Source organism: Calliphora vicina, chromosome 5, assembly GCF_958450345.1.
Source record: "Calliphora vicina chromosome 5, idCalVici1.1, whole genome shotgun sequence".
NCBI classification, from domain to species: domain Eukaryota; kingdom Metazoa; phylum Arthropoda; class Insecta; order Diptera; family Calliphoridae; genus Calliphora; species Calliphora vicina.
This window is the reverse complement of record NC_088784.1, coordinates 19,344,420-19,359,081: the sequence shown is the minus strand read 5'-3', so window position 1 is coordinate 19,359,081 and position 14,662 is coordinate 19,344,420. Positions and strand designations below refer to the sequence as shown.

Here is a 14,662-nt window from a genome sequence, read left to right as displayed (position 1 = left end):
TAATTTTTAGTGAAACAAATTTTAATCCAATTTTTTTTTTTTTAAATTGCTTTTTAATTTATTAGTGAAACAAATTTTAATACAAATTTTTTTTTTTAAAAATTGCTTTTTAATTTTTTTTAAATTTATTAGTGAAAGAAATTTTACCAAAAATTTTTTTTTGGTGAAATATCTTTAAATTTGATTAAAATAAGTAATAGATCTATATTCGGCTGTTCCGAATCTTATATACCCTTCACCAAATTATATTTTAAAATAAAAATTTTCAATATTTTTAGGTGAACAAAATTTAAAAAAAAAATTTTTTTTTTTAAAAATTGCTTCTTAATTTTTTTTTTAATTTATTAGTGAAAGAAATATTAAAAAAAAATATTTTTTGGTGAAAAAAATTCGGGTTAAAAAATATTTTTCCCGATTTTGACCCATTTTAAAAAAAGTTGTTTGAAAATTGTGGAAGTCTCCTTTGATTTGTATTTAACACTTATTGACGGGAAAGCTTTAAATATTTCGACTCGAACCAAATCAAATCAAACATTTGTCGTTTTCAAAACCGATTCCGACTATGACAACCCCGAATATGGTTTAAGCCCATTGCTGCATTCGATTTTTCGAGTTCATATTACATTTAGGTTACAAATGTGAAGTGCAAAAATACCAAACTCGATCTGAAAACGTCATATTGGCTGTTTCAAAAAGAAAGAATAATCACCCTTATCGTGGTTGGCGTAATCGTCTTACGCCTACGACTGTTTCGTACTAGATTAAAGCTAAAATGCAAACTGTTTCTTTAATCTAGTACGAAACTGTCGTAGGCGTATGACGTTTACGCCAACCACGATAAGGGTGAATATTCAATCTTTTTTTTTGTGTTGCTATGCCGAAAGTTGGCGGCTATGGCCGCACAAATGACGAAAACACTGCGCGTATAGCATTCACCGATCACAAAATCTTTGCTAACATTACGGGCGTTGATCAGACATTAATTTACCGTTTTAAAATTATATTTATTTGTTTATCATGCCAGTTTCCTCTGAAAACCACAAAATTTGAGACGTTCTGCTTTCCAAAAGCTTTATCCTTGATTGCCAATGACAGCTACAGTCCACAAAGTGCTTATACATTCCAAGTAGATTATTGACAACACTGTGCTTCCGATTGGTTACTTCGAAGAAGCAGATGCTGAGTCCAGTCACAAAATTTATAAGGCTGACAGATTGCATTACGCTCGTAAAAACAGCCGATCGAATAATCTTTTGGACATATTTAACGGATCTACTGATACGTCCGATCCCCTTATCTCTACAAAATAGTTAAACAGACGCATGTGGCAACAGAAGCCACCTGTAGCTGTCGAGTTTGTTAAGCATTGAGAGCTCAACAGGAGACATCAACGAAGATGAAGAAACCAATGAAATTTTATCAACAACATCTATGGATGTACTAAATAATTTATGTTTGCTGAATGAAATTGAAAAATTAGGATTAAAAAATTAAAGTTTTCTTTCTCTCAAAATTATGCATTAATTTAGCTGTTATTAAATTAATGTTATACTATTGTGAATGGGTTATGTTGGCTTTGAGGGCGGCTGTAGTTCGTGTCTTATTTACATAGACCTGAGACTTTAGAAAACCCCACAAGATAAAGTCTAACGGTGTCAAATCGCACGATTTGTGTGTCCATTTCACATCACCTCTACGAGAGACCATGTCCTCAAATCTCCAGTGCAGAAATGTGTGGAACGTACCGCCGTAAGGAAGGTGTTGATTATTTAGCGAAACATGCCAGAAATTCGTTTTGCCTTTCTAATAGACGACCGTGGTTATTAAATTGCATCAGTTTGTTAAAATCTACTGCAAGGTACATCAATTCCATCTAAGGTGAGGGTAAACTGTTTGCTCTGACGCAAATTTCCTCTGACTTCATTTTAGCATTAATTTTAGTACCCGAAGTTTTATTTATAGTGTTCAACGGCTGGACTGGAGATTCGTAGTGTGAAAAAATCAAACAAATTAAAGAGTTGATGCGACAAAAACATCCTGTAAACCATCATTAAGTTCTAAATAAAAATACATTTCAATTATGATGTGGAATTTATTTATACCTACTTGAAATATAAATTACAATCTTTAAGATATTTTAAAATACATAATTTTTAAAAGATATTTTAAAAACAAATTATTTTGTGTTTATGAATTTATTACAAATTTTGTGTTTCACTTAATTTAAATGGATATTTTATTAGCATTTATACACACAAGGCACATTTGTTATAGAAATTATACATACTACTATAATTATTTAATCAACCCAATCAGTATCGTTTGAATCGTCTTCATCCTCTTCCGAGGTATTGGCAGTATTACGAGCTGTGCGTTTTGTGACAGGCGGTGGTGGTATTAAAGCTGAAAGACGAGATATAACTGGATTGCCGCTAGGTGTATTTGTTGCTGTTGTATTGTTCACATTCTTAGTGTCCGGATTATCTTTAGAGCCCGAAATGCCTTTACGACGCATTAATAGTTTATTGTGCAAGTCGGCCATAAGATCACCGCCCTGTGAGCTGCGATTGGAATTTAGAGTTTTAGTAGAAGCATTCTGAGGACGTGTATTATCGACTACATCGTTGTCATTAGCAGCTAAAGGAGCAGCAGCAGTATTACGTAGAGCGGCTTTTCTAAGGCCGCCAGCATTTCGTATGGCAGCCATTAACTCGGAGCGCGTATCGGTATTCGTAGGAGATACAGTTTTTGGTTTGTTAGTAGGATCTGTTTTGGTTTGGGTAGTTTGTTGCTGCAATGCTGGGGGTGGAGGAGGTGGTGGAGGAGCTGTAAATTGTACAACAGGCAGTGGCGGCGGTGGTGGTGGAGGCGGTGTTGTGGCATTACTATTCTGTTGTTCGATAGGAATGTGCTCCTTCTTATCATTATCTTTCATTAATTCCGTCAGTTCGGGTAGATTTTCTACTACCAGCGCCAATGAGGGAGCAATTTTTTGTTTAGCCTCCTGACTTTCGTAGCGTAAGTCATCGGCTATACCTGGCAAGTCTGGTAAATCCAATGGCAAATCAAGTTCAGGCGCCTCACTTAATTTGGGTGTGTATTTTAAACCGCCCGAAGGTGTCAACTTCTCATTTCTTCGATTGGCTAAAGAATGTGGAGCTGGTTCTAAAATTTGCTTAGCTGAATTTGGCTGATTACTGCCAAGTTGTTGTCGTTTGTTTTTAAAGAGTTTAGCACGTCTCCAGGCATCCGAGTGTCCCTGCGACTCGCTATCACATTCATCCAGGTCATATACACTATAGTCAGTATTGAATAATAATACCGATGGTATAGATCTTAAGTCTGAGGGCATATTACCCAAATCTTGATTTTGTTTAATGTTACAACGCTCTCGGGTCAAACTATTTTCCGCTGTTAATTTCACACTATTCTGATCTCTTACATGAAAAAATATTAATTTCTCATTGAGACTGGGCAAATTTGTGTCCAATTTACTTTCAACTTGATATTTGAAGCCTGGTATATCAGCTATTTTTTCATCCTGTTGTTCAAACGTTACTGGCAGATCCTTGAATATAGCTGTGGCCGGAAATCTAGCCGGTGCATAGATGTGTATGGCCTTGCGTGTACCCTGCAAACTGTTAATTTTAGCCTGGGACTTGTTTATACGCTCTTGCAGTTCTTTTACTTTGACATTATTTTTTTCAATTCGTTTATCAATACGTCCAAAAATGGTAACAATTGTATTTTGTAGACAATCAAGGGCGTAGGCTGCTTGGGTTATGGTTTCTTCATGACGTAAATCAGGCGGTATAATGGGCACCTTAAACATTGTTGCTTAAAAAAATTGGACGGTAGACTGGATTTTTTTTCTTTTAAGTTGTTTGCTAAATTATTTCAAATAGTATTTAAGCAATTATTGTAGTAAAACAAAGATTTGTCCGTCTTTATTTTTATCACTTTATTGTGGTTTGTAGTTGTTGTTTAGTCCAACTAAAAAATCAGATGGCTGTCAACTGAAAACAAACGAATTTGCAAACGAAAACAAAATAAGAAAATAAACAAAGGAAAAGTAAATAACATTATGGTTGCCAAGTTTAACATATTCATAAATACAAAATGGAGTGCTAGGGGAATAGGACATTGAAAAAGCTTTTTGGGAAAATGAATTCGCATTAATTTGCCTTTAAAATTGTGGGTATTTCAAAGATTGGCAATAATAAGCAAATGATTGCAAAAAATGCATTCAAATTAAGGTGGTGTCGCTAGACAGTTGTTTATTTTTCCATCACTTGTTTCGATGCTCAAGCTGTCAAATTCACAAGTGTTTGTTGTTGCGAATACAACAACGAACGGAAAAGCAACAAAAACAATAGGCAGACTTTGACAGTTTCAGCCAACATAAACAAAGAAAAATTGCATGTGGTTTTTGTAAATGTTGTACTTGTTGCTGAATCGGTCTCACCTTATAATGAATAGGCCTTCAATTTATTCATTCGACGCAAAAACATCTGAAAAGTTTTACTAAAAAAAAAATTGAATTCGCAAGGTTTTGATTATTTATCTGTGGTGTAGTTTCATCATTTCCTAACCAGAACAATTGTCAGCATAAAGCACAACAAGAGCATGTATGTGGTACAAAAGTCTGAATGCGAAGTAGATAACATTAAAAGTAATAAAGTAAAACCTAATTGGAAAAGGAAATTGCACTTAGTAATGGATTTTTTAGGTAAGTTCTCGAATCTATGTATGAGTCACATACTCCATTCATGATATTCCTTACAGAGGATAACTTTCAAATAATGGCTGTGGTGGTGACAGCCGAAATTATCAGACGTATTTACCGCATTTTCTATGAATATTTGATATATTCCAACTACTATGAACCCGACAATAAATTACTGACAATTATAAAAAGATCTTTTGGCATGAATTTGGCTGCATCTATTGGCTTTATTGTATTTTTATTTGTGGCATTTGTATGTGTGGTTAGCCGTGGTAGCCGGCCGCCAGCCTATTACTTTGCATTCATGCCGCTTTATTGGTTAGTTATGGGTCTAGCTATGGGTAATTCTCATTTAAACTATGCCGATTGGATTCGACAGCCACATGGTTTGGATTATGCTGAAGGTATGGCTTCAAATTACTTTCACGGCTATCTGAAATTGGTACTGCCAACACATGATGGTGATACTGGTCTCAGGGAACGTATGACCTTATATGAGAATCAACATAAAGTTAAATTTGCAGTAAAACGTCTGTTTATTATGATACCAAATACAATGTTTATAAACTCAAAAATTGATAGCAAAATATTGCATAGAGATGGAGTAATGGTAAGTTTATTTAAGTATTTTCGTTACATACCAACTTAAATAGTTTTTTAAGTTGCTGTATTTATTATTGAAAGGCAAACGTTTTATAAGATTTCGAAACAAATTTGTTTATATGTATGTTTGAATTTTAGCCTTTAGAAACTATTGTTAAGAATCGTGCCGGTGTTGCAAGGCCTTTTAAAAATGATGTTTATCGTTTTAACATACCTATAAATGGCACCTACTACTATGTTGCTATGGAAGGAGCTACCCCAATGTTGTCGTTTTTTGAAGCCTTAAGTTTTCAACCGTCTACGACTTGGCAAATGAAGGAGATGAAAAGAGAAATTCTTTTAAAATTCTATAAACATTTAAATTATTTATTAAATAAATGGCCGGAAACACAGGGAAAAGCAGAACTGGTTCTCTACAACAGTAAGTTTTGTATTTTTTTATATCCTTCACCATGATTGGCAAGAGCATAAATAAGTTTATCATTCAGTTTTTTAAGTTCCACATTTTTCATTTGCGACCCCCCATCTGTATGTTGAAATCAGCTTTCCAAACCTAATTCAAAATTTTTTAACCAAAATTTGTTTCACTAATTTTTTTTTTTTTCACCAAAAATTGTTTTCAATATTTATATAGCACTCTTAGGGCCATTATTACAACTTGCCTTTAAATTCCCAATAGTAAAAGTTAACTTTAAGCAATAGAAAAAGGTAACATTAAAGTTAACTTTTACTATTGGAAGGCAAGTTGTAATAATGGCCCTTACTTTTTTAAATATACAACAATTCTAATAATATATTTAGGTTACAAATCTGACGGTCGTCCCCAAGATGTGGGTGAAGTTTTACTAAGCCACATTACCAATATGTGGAATGAAGGGGAATCTTAAAATGCTGTTTAAGAAATCACTTATATAGCTCTCTATATAAAGATGCAATGAAAAAGGTGATTTCAATTTATCTCTTTCTCGCTATATTAAAGATCTGTAAATATTGACTTTATGCTTCCAAATTTTTTACTTTTTTTTAATTTGTAATTTTCTAAATTAATTTTTTAAGTATTGAAAGTAATGCTAAATTATTGAATTCTATTTTAATTTATTTTTTAAGTTTTAAAAGTGAAGTTACCTTTTTTCTTGTATCAAGCTTTGACCAAAAAAACAGTAAAATCTTGATTATATTCAAAATTATATGTCCTAACAAAAATTATTCAAATGTTAAAACCTGTTTGTACATTATAACATGAATAACAAAAATTCAGTACAATTTTGAAAAATTTAAAAAATTTTGAGAAATTTCGAAATTTTGGTTTTTCTGATTTTCACATTAAAACGCATCGTTTGAATGGTGTTTCCTAGAAATTGCCATGGTATAGTTTAATGTACATACAGAGCTTGAAATTAATTAACTCAATTTAAGCTTAATTCTCTAAAATCTTAATTCATAATTAAAAATTTCATCAATTCACTCCATTATAACAAATTTCTCAACAAAAAATGTCTTAAGACTTTTTTTGTAATGGTTTTATTAAAGAAAACTAGTGATTCAATAAGGAATTAATTCTCAAAGGAATGAATAAGGAATTCTCAAAAGAATGAATTCAATACGTTTGAAGTACTAAGGAATTATGCCTAGGTATTAATACGTAATGAATTCTTTAATGGAATGATTTAGAGAAAAAATTAATTTGATTTTTAAATTTAATTAAGAATTAATTCTTTCGAAACTGCGTTCATATGTATTTATGTATATTCTTTAAATGTACACACTTTTTGCAATGTTTTAATAAATCTTTAATTATTTTTTGTTATTTTTTTAATTTTTATCTATTTTTTTCATTATCAATGACTATTTTTATCAAAACACTCACCGAACATTTTTTTCACCAACAATTTTGTTTAACTATAAAATTGTTTTTAATCTGTCTATACTTGATAAACTTTTATCATGATAAACGTCAAAATGGTTGGCAAGATAAAAAATTATCAGGTATAGTCTCCATTTATTAGTATTATTGCTTCGTTATGACAAAATTGTTAGAGCTTTTGCAAAGACAACTTTGTCTTGACAACAAATGTCATTTATTGTTATGATAAATATTTTCAAGTATAGACAGGGGGTTAAAAGCAAACTTGGATCAGGAAGAATAAAAGGTCTAACAGATTTTGGTAAGGCAAAAGAAGTCAAACAACTCTTTCCAGGAGCACATTTTGAAGAATAAATACAAAATTTATTGGCTTTTAAACCTGTTTATAAAAAATTTCAATAACATTTTAGTTAAATCGAAATATACATAATTAAATGCTCTTATGATAGTTAACAACATAAAAAACTGTTACAGAAATAATTTTACTTTCTACTTACTGCAGCAGCTGGCTATTAAAATTACAGAATTTTTGAAGTATTTAACATCCCAATATCATATTATCTATAACATCCGTAAATTCGATATCTTTAGGGTTATCCATTTGTTCTGAAGACTCAGAATCGGCCTCTTGTTCTTTCAATTTAGCCTGAGCCATGGCTAACATACGTTTCTTCCATTTCTCATAGTCTTCAATTTCAGTACGCATTTTCTGGTCAACTTGAATTTTCTTCGAACTATCATCGTCCGTGGCCGCCGTCGCTTGATTATCAGAATTTTGTTTTTTCAATTTATTATCCATGGCATCGTTGTAATGTTTGGTCATAAACTTTTCCCAGCGTTGTTCCAACTGTTGCCATTGTGAGGGTTTTAAGTTGCTGAAAGGCATTAGTTTGGATTTGGAAACTTTTTGTTTAGACAATTTACAAGCCATGAATACCGCCATGGCGGCATATTGTGGATGACTCATATCTACATCGGTCGACTGTTCACTGGCTATGACATTGCGATAGAGATCTAAAAGTTCTTCGGCTTTTTTATTTACCTGATTGAGACTCAGTTGTATGCAGATGTCATTAACTCCCACCAATTTGTTAAGATCTAAAAGTTTTTCAAACATTCTTTTATTGTTGGCATAATGTGATTTACGTAGGCCAGACAGTTTTAAGGCTTGTTCCTGTTTAATTACAATGTTAAAATGCATATTATTGTAGTTGCCTTTAGACAACTTATAACTTAAACTTTACCTTATCAAATGGTATTCCCATTAAGTTGGCAGCTATATCAGCACACAGCACTATTTTACCATATTCGTTTATTTGTAGCGGCACATTAGTAGAACGCAAATCCAATAATCTTACCAATTCAGTTGTTTTTCTGAAAAGAAATGTCTCTATTAAATATTGAACGTCTAAAATTTGTTTAACTTACTCCAGCACGTTTGGCTCATCTCTCAAACCCATTTTTGTAATTAATTGTTGTAATAAAGTGGTCATGACTGCTTTTTAAAGTTAAGGCCAAGGTTGAATTATTTGTTTACTCTTGTACTTTTTTTCTTTTTTTTTTGTTAAATTAATTTGTATAAAAATGTTTATTCTGCGAAATTAAAGTTTGTTTACATTTGTTTCACAGAAAAAAATTTGGCGCCAAACAAATCTGCAAATTGTGAACAGCTGCTTAGACCAGTGATGTTACCTAGCGATTTTTAACGCAGCTGGAGAAAACAAATAGTGCACAAAGATACGAATCGAAAGTGGTACATTCCAAGAAACTTGGGTTTAGAAGTTATAATGCTATAACAGTTATAAAGAGATGTAAATCAATCGCAAACAACAAGATTTTTTATTTAACAGGTGTGTAGGAAAATTCAAAAATAAAAAATAACCTTTTATGGATAGCTAAAATGAAAATATTAAATCGAATTTAAATGAGTTATGGACTTTTCTTTCAAAGAAAAATATTAATTCAATTATGGCTTTAAGATTACTTCATATTTAAAAGGAGTTGTATTTTAAAGACTAACAAGACAAAGAATAAATCGAGATACACCTTTTCTGTATTAAGTCAATCGTTAATCAATTACATTCGATTTCAAATACAGAAAAGGCTAGAAAAAGGTAAATACAAATATAACGAGATAAAAAATAGAACTAACTGAAATATTTCAAGCTAAATCCAAACAAATAAAACTAAATTTAGCTCGAAAAAAGCTATAGTCACACTGCTATCGTGTAAAGCTCGTAAGAACAGAAAAATCTCATATCTCTTTTGCAAATTATTCTCACAGAGGAATCAAAAATAGTGAAAACCAAATGTTTGTCAGAAAAGTTTCTACACAGAATTGAGTGAGTACTGAGTACCCAAACACTCAATGCAATCAGAACTCTATTTAGTAGGTGTCGCGTTGCCAATTTAGTTCCTTTTGCGATTTAGTGCAATTTAGCGCTTTTCAATAAACTAAAAGTTGCGGTTTTGTCTGTCAGCGTTTTTGAAATAAGCGCATGATTGTTGCATTTCACTTTGGAGTATTTTTAGTTTAATTTTGTCGAAATTTAGGACTTATGTCATTGAAAATGGGTAGCACAAATACGAAACGTAATTGTCAAAAATCTGTATATGTTGTTAAAAACCACTGTTGTTACAGTTTCGTCTTCATAAACTTCAAAATGGAGGTGTACAGTCCGTTTCTAAACGAAACTAAAACGATTTACTCTTACAGGTCCTGTGTTTTTAGCGTTTAAAAAATTTCAACTGAAAATTTTAAACAAAAAGACGAGATTTCGAACTTTTGATTATTTTATGACAAGTTTGTCACTCCGTTTGTAATTTCCACATTTTTCATTTGCGAACCCATGAAGTAAATATTTTCTGGATCTTTAAAGAAATAAATCTAGCAATCACATACTTTTTACCATAGATAATAGACATAGAGCGGAAAATCTCCGGTCAAAGACCTAACTCAGTTGTCAGAAACCTAAGTGGTGAGAATGTATTAGTAGAAAAAATTATGTGAAAACAAAAACAACACTCGTATGTGTGATTATTTTGAGTAATTTTTTTGTTTCAGTTTTTTTCTGGTTTCCGCTCTACATTAAAATACAATGAAAACTCGGTAAAAATCGACTTTTCGTAAATAATAACAGTCGAAAGGTCGACTTTTATAAATCCAAAAAGTCGAATAGTCAACATTTTGTTTCTACCCTAATTTGAATACAATACTCATCATTTAAGCGGTTTCTAGCGCGTGGTTGGCATTACCAACTTGGTAATGCGCGGCACGTATTTTGCACAAATAGTCGGCAACATTGTCGAACTGTCAAAAGGGGGTGGTTGTTTTTTTTCTCCGGCATTTATTAACAAAAAATCGGCAAAGATATTTTTCAGTATCATTTATTTGTGAAATTAATAAGGAAAGGTAAGATATAGTGAACTGAATTATATATATTTCTAGTTATTAATAATATTTTTACAATTTTATGCAGTTCAGCTTGATTTTAAGGACAGCGATAACACGATGACTTACTCAGATGCTGATGTGGTGCTTTACAGCATATTGGGTTTAGTTGTTTTAGAAAATTTATTCGAAAATTATTTATCTTTGCGTCAGGTGAGTAATTTATAATAATTTATCTATTTGTTTAAATGTTATTGTTTATCAGAAGGGGATTTTGTTAATTGTTTTACTTGTTTTAAACTTTTGTGAAATGTGAGGTTAAATTTCTGGTTCTTTTGTTAACAATTTTTGTATCAATCAAGATTAGTTACTTTTTTTTTTTTTGTTAAATGTTAAAAGTTCAATAAGTGATCTATAAATAATTAAGGCAGTTTTTATGCCAATTATGCAAATAGTTTATAGGCGGAGTATAGGTTTTTTAAGGTAGACAAAGAAATATTTTACTGTAGCACTATTAGGTTTTTTTAATTTTTAGCCAATTCGTTTGTTAATATCTTTTGAAAAAGGATATTATTCAAAAATCCTATATGTGTTCTAAAACCAGCTTTACGGACTACTTTTTTCATATTTGTGTTTTGTATAACAAATACTCTAAACTCTATTTTATGCGCAGCATTCCTGATCTAAACCAATTTTATACTATTCATACAAGAAAGCCAGCGTAATCCTCCTGCTAAATATTAGAAGCTAGCTATAACCTCTAGTTCACCATAAAATATAAATTCCGCTTTATTGAGTCATATACGCATTAATTTAGTTTTTATCGACTTCAATTTTCATTTTCGATTTTAAAATATCCATTAGTTTTTTTCTCAATACAAATAAAATTGGGAAGTTTAAAATATCGGTTAAAGATCATCATAAATAATATTAACCCAATAAGCACCCTCAAAATTTAAATTGAGAAATTTAATTGGAATTCAGCTTAAATTTCAGCCCGTTTCTCAAGTTTTTTTTTTAATGTTACAAAATGTTTGAACATATTTTAAAATGTTTCTTTTCTTGTCAATTAAAATAATAAAAAGAATAACAAGCAGTGAAACGCTGTCAAAAAACCTAAGTCTACTGTCATAAAAAACCTAACTCTAAGAATGTATACACATAGAGCGAAAACTAAAAGGAAACTCAAACAAAAAAAATGAGACGTACGACGGTTTTTGTTTTCAACATAGATATTTTTACTAATACATTCTCATCACTTAGGTTTTTGACAACTGAGTTAGGTCTTTTACAGAAAAGTGTGTTGAATTCACATACTACTTGTATGTGAGAAGAGAGAGAAGTTGTTGTTGTAGGAAAAATGAGAGCCTTTCCTTCTTGTTATTCTTTGTATGAAAAAAAAACCAGAAGAACTAATATAAAAATGTTCACAGTTCTTAGGCAAAATTAAAGGGCATAAGCAAGTCTGTTAGCAAATCATAAGTAAGTAAAATCAAAATATGTTAAGAGAAAAATATCCAAATAATATTGTTTAATTTTTCCCAATTCACGCAGAATATTACTTCTCTGTCCAAATCCCACTAATTTTCAAAAAAGCTTCAAAAAAAGATGTTGAAAATGTTAAAGAAAACAAACAAGAATCTTACTATTAAATGTTAATTAATATCAAGCTAGAAAAGCTACATAGTTTCATACAAATATGTCCATGACAATTGCTTTAATAACTTCAACTTCAACAGAGTCAACAAGCGGCAAAACTTTGTAAAATATCAAAGTTTTCGATTTAAAATTAAGCACACGATACATTATTTTGCCTGATGATAAGAAAAGAGCTATGTGCTCTCGAAATATTAATGTAAATAAGAAGATATTATGAATCAAAAATAGTGTTTAAGCTTAATGTATTATAGAGTTCGTCATGGCCTCCCAGAAATGTTTATATGGATCCTCAATTTCCGCTTATCCCCTCATGTCACTTTTAAATCAATGAAAAACATTCTTAACATTTTATAAATCCATCTTAAAAACCTCTAAATGATGAATTTAATTTGCTTCAAAATTAATCAATTAAACTTTCTTTTTCAGGTTAAAGTTTACAAAAATGCCAAAGAAGTGCCCGCTGAACTTAAGGAACATATGAACGATGAGACCTTCCATAAGGCTCGTGTTTATGGCCTGGACCGAGAACAATTTGGCATTTTCAAAGATCTCTTAATGGATGTTTTAATCGTTCCTTTGGAATTATACTTTGGTCTCATTGCATACTTTTGGCAAATGTCGGTGCAAGTGGTGGAAAAGTGTAATTTGAATGCTGAAAGCGAAATTATGGTTTCCTGTTTCTTCGTACTCATCCTAACACTCTTCGGTTATGTTAAGGACTTGCCCTTTAAAATCTACAGTACTTTTGTATTGGAACAAAAGCATGGTTTCAACAAACAAACACCTGGTTTCTTTGTTTGGGATCAAATCAAGGGCTTGCTGGTTAGTAATGTATTTTCGGTGCTACTATCGGCAGCTTTGATCTTTATAGTGCAATGGGGTGGAGATTATTTCTTTATTTATCTGTGGGCCTTTGCCGGCATTGTATCGTTGGTGATGCTCACCATTTATCCCATCTTTATTGCTCCTTTGTTCGATAAATATACACCCCTAGAAGAAGGCGATTTAAGGTCGTCTATAGAAAAGTTGGCTGCCAGTTTGAAATTCCCTTTGACCAAATTGTATGTGGTAGAGGGTTCCAAGCGTTCTTCCCACAGCAATGCCTATTTCTATGGCCTCTGGAATTCCAAACGTATAGTGCTGTTCGACACTCTATTGCTAAATAAAGGCAAGGAGAATGATACTGACATCAAAGAGGAGGACAAGGGCAAAGGCTGCACCAATGAAGAGGTATTGGCTGTGTTGGGTCATGAATTGGGCCACTGGAAATTGGGTCATGTTACCAAAAACATCATCATTATGCAGGTGAACTTGCTGCTCATCTTCTTTGTCTTCAACTACTGCTTTACATATCCTCCGTTCTATGAAGCTTTGGGCTTTGCTCCCGGTGTACGTCCCATCCTAATAGGTCTTTTCATTGTACTCACCTATGTCATGGCTCCCTACAATGCCTTACTCGGCTATGCCATGACCATGCTGTCCAGACGTTTCGAATATGAAGCCGATGAATTTGCCCAAAAATTAGGCTTCACCGCTCAACTGAAAAAGGCTTTAATTAAGCTTAATTTGGACAATTTAGGTTTCCCCATACACGATTGGTTGTATTCATCTTGGAATCACTCTCATCCCACTCTATTGCAACGCATGCATAAACTTGATGAACTGGAGGCAGCTGATAAAAAGACAAACTAAAATTTTGCTGAAATTTCGTAATTTTAAGAATTTCCTTTTTTTTTTTTGTTTTTAACTTTTTACAAAAACAACACCGTATGAGTTTTGCAATAGTAAGTACTCTATCGGCTTTTTAATGAAATGCAATTATGGAGGAGATCATAAGATGTCGAAGGAGCAGTTGTAGTATATATTTTATTATGTATTTTAATTTTTTATATATTTAAAAGAAACTTTTTTAAATTTTAATAAAATTTTGTGGTCATAACTTGTGACCAAAAAAAAAAAAGTACACAAACAGGGAAAAGTAATTTAGCCCAATTATGAATAAAAATTCCCGGGGAGTTTTTTTCCCTTTTCCCATTTTTCCTATTCAAATTCAATGGGAAAAAACTCCCGGGGAATTTTTTATTCATAATTGTGCTGATTATGTTGTGTTACATTTTACATATCTATATATATAAAAATGAAATGGTCCATGTATGTAATGGCATCACGTGAGAACGGCTAGAGCGATTTGGCTGATTTGTAAAGAAAAAAAATTTAAAAATTCCGGGTAAATCACGGTTTTTTTTTTTTTTGAGTGCAGTCAACTTTAATAAAAAAGCTCCCTAAAGTATGCAGTACAAATTTAGATATTTTATTTGCAAATAAATAAGAACAGGCAGGTGAAGAACTAACATTACTAAAGGCTACCGGGCGAAGCCGGGGGGCGATCAACTAGTCTTATATATAAATAGGCCACACG

The 14,662-nt window shown here is 31.9% G+C and overlaps 4 protein-coding genes across 5 annotated transcripts; 2 read left to right on the top strand and 2 right to left on the bottom strand.

Moving 5' to 3' along the window:
• Positions 1-2,072: 2,072 nt before the first annotated feature.
• On the bottom strand, positions 2,073-3,927 carry wash (washout). Its single transcript, XM_065514299.1, has one exon. The coding sequence runs from the start codon at positions 3,830-3,832 to the stop codon at positions 2,300-2,302; it is 1,533 nt and encodes a 510-aa protein (XP_065370371.1). The 5' UTR covers positions 3,833-3,927; the 3' UTR covers positions 2,073-2,299.
• A 529-nt stretch (positions 3,928-4,456) lies between these two features.
• On the top strand, positions 4,457-9,060 carry Sting (sting). 2 transcript variants are annotated; one of them, XM_065514302.1, is made up of 4 exons: positions 4,457-4,729; positions 4,786-5,336; positions 5,468-5,750; positions 8,823-9,060. In XM_065514302.1, the coding sequence occupies exons 1-4, from the start codon at positions 4,627-4,629 to the stop codon at positions 8,897-8,899; spliced, it is 1,014 nt and encodes a 337-aa protein (XP_065370374.1). In that variant the 5' UTR covers positions 4,457-4,626; the 3' UTR covers positions 8,900-9,060. The 2 variants fall into 2 exon arrangements, with proteins under 2 accessions (XP_065370374.1, XP_065370373.1); XM_065514301.1 differs by lacking the exon at positions 8,823-9,060 and adding an exon at positions 6,131-7,132 and having other exon boundaries at positions 4,471-4,729.
• Orc6 (Origin recognition complex subunit 6) lies at positions 7,535-8,745 on the bottom strand. Its single transcript, XM_065514304.1, has 3 exons — positions 8,622-8,745; positions 8,438-8,567; positions 7,535-8,367 (listed from the first exon to the last, which is right to left on the bottom strand). The coding sequence occupies exons 1-3, from the start codon at positions 8,684-8,686 to the stop codon at positions 7,732-7,734; spliced, it is 831 nt and encodes a 276-aa protein (XP_065370376.1). The 5' UTR covers positions 8,687-8,745; the 3' UTR covers positions 7,535-7,731.
• A 1,526-nt stretch (positions 9,061-10,586) lies between the features above and the next one.
• Positions 10,587-14,225, top strand: LOC135962391 (CAAX prenyl protease 1 homolog). Its single transcript, XM_065514300.1, has 3 exons — positions 10,587-10,605; positions 10,673-10,797; positions 12,670-14,225. The coding sequence occupies exons 2-3, from the start codon at positions 10,705-10,707 to the stop codon at positions 13,933-13,935; spliced, it is 1,359 nt and encodes a 452-aa protein (XP_065370372.1). The 5' UTR covers positions 10,587-10,605; positions 10,673-10,704; the 3' UTR covers positions 13,936-14,225.
• Positions 14,226-14,662: the final 437 nt, after the last annotated feature.